Here is a 1,451-nt window from a genome sequence, read left to right as displayed (position 1 = left end):
AGGAGAACCTTTCCTCCGAAGGCTGCACAAAAACAGGGTGACCCCACTACACAGTGAATGTGCTGGTTGGCTGCATAGAGAGGCGTGAGCAGCTGAGTGTGCGTATCCCATTCCTATTACTATTTAAAAGTTCACTTTCAGGGCTTCCCTGGTGGCGCAGTGGTTGAGAGTCCGCCTGCCGATGCAGGGGACACAGGTTCATGCCCCGGTCCGGGAGGATCCCACATGCCTCGGAGCGGCTGGGCCCGTGGGCCATGGCCGCTGAGCCTGCGCGTCCGGAGCCTGTGCTCCACAACGGGAGGGGCCACAACAGTGAGAGGCCCGCATACCGCAAAAAAAAAAAAAGTTCACTTTCAGTTCGAAGACTTAAGCAGCTGAGTGTGTGTATCCCATTCCTATTACTATTTAAAAGTTCACTTTCAGATGCAAGACTTAAGCATTACAGAACCGCTCACGTGGCCTCAAATTCTTCAGAACAGTTTAGAAACCATTGTTCTGGGTTTTAAATTCCTCCGAAACAGTCACTGTAACTAGGGTAGGTAAGGAGCAAAGGGGCAAGGCTTGAGGTTGGGAGTTAGGGGAGGATATGGCAGGACCTGGAGGAACAGACCACAACCCCACGCAGAATTGCAGATCCGTCAGCAGGGAGGGTCCTGGCCCTGCCTCTGGGTGCCTGGACAGCCCCACCTTTAAGCTCAACCCCTCTCTCCTTTGCAGACAAGATGCAGCGACTGTGTGCGTATGTGCTGATCTTGGTGCTGGCTCTGGCCACCTTCTCTGAAGCTTCTTGGAAGCCCCGCTCCCACCTGCAGGATGCACCCTTGGGTCCCGGGGCCAGTAGGGGCCAGGAGCCACATGGGCTGGACCAGTTGGGCCCAGCTTCTCACCACCGAAGGCAGCTGGGGCTCCAGGATCCCTCACACTTGGTAGCAGGTAGGAGCTGCTGACAACAGTCCCTACTTGCCTCGCCCAACCTGGTTTAGCCAAGGTCCCCCCAGGCTGGCCCTGGCCTCAGTCTCCAGAGGCTAGGCATCCTTCCCCCATCCTCACCTCCTCTCCCACCTCTGACCCTCAGACCTGTCCAAGAAGCAAGGACCATGGGTGGAAGAAGAAGAAGAAGCATATGGCTGGATGGACTTCGGCCGCCGCAGTGCCGAGGAAGGGGACCTAGGTCCCTAGAGCCAAGCTTGAGAGCCCAGCCACCTCCCAGCCCAGCCTAGCCCAGCCCCATGAAACATAAATCGAAATAAACTAGCTTCCAATGGATCACATTGTGTCAAGTGTCACGGGGCAGGGAATGGGGGTGGCTGCGGCAGAGGTGAGACAGGGAGGAGGGTTGAGCGTGCCCCTAGGGGCAGGGATACTGGCTAAGTCTCCTGGGCGTCCCCAGAGCTTAACATTGAACAAGACTCTATAGTGTGGATGGGAGAATAGACGGTGTTATCGCAACC

At 56.5% G+C, this 1,451-nt stretch overlaps 1 protein-coding gene across 1 annotated transcript; it reads left to right on the top strand.

Annotated features, from left to right (window-relative positions):
• Nucleotides 1-722: 722 nt before the first annotated feature.
• GAST (gastrin) lies at nucleotides 723-1,179 on the top strand. The gene is made up of 2 exons (XM_059998030.1): nucleotides 723-933; nucleotides 1,076-1,179. The coding sequence occupies exons 1-2, from the start codon at nucleotides 723-725 to the stop codon at nucleotides 1,177-1,179; spliced, it is 315 nt and encodes a 104-aa protein (XP_059854013.1).
• Nucleotides 1,180-1,451: the final 272 nt, after the last annotated feature.

The sequence above is a fragment of the Delphinus delphis genome, chromosome 19 (genome assembly GCF_949987515.2).
Source record: "Delphinus delphis chromosome 19, mDelDel1.2, whole genome shotgun sequence".
Classification (NCBI taxonomy): Eukaryota; Metazoa; Chordata; class Mammalia; order Artiodactyla; family Delphinidae; genus Delphinus; species Delphinus delphis.
Note: the sequence above shows the minus strand (reverse complement) of the source record. Positions and strands in the feature narration are given on the sequence as shown.

Bases quoted from the DNA above. Each gene is read 5' to 3' on its own strand.
- GAST (XM_059998030.1), top strand. From the start codon at position 723: ATGCAGCGACTGTGTGCGTATGTGCTGATCTTGGTGCTGGCTCTGGCC. The intron at 934-1,075 runs GTAGGAGCTGCT...TCTGACCCTCAG, and splicing joins TCCCTCACACTTGGTAGCAG to ACCTGTCCAAGAAGCAAGGA.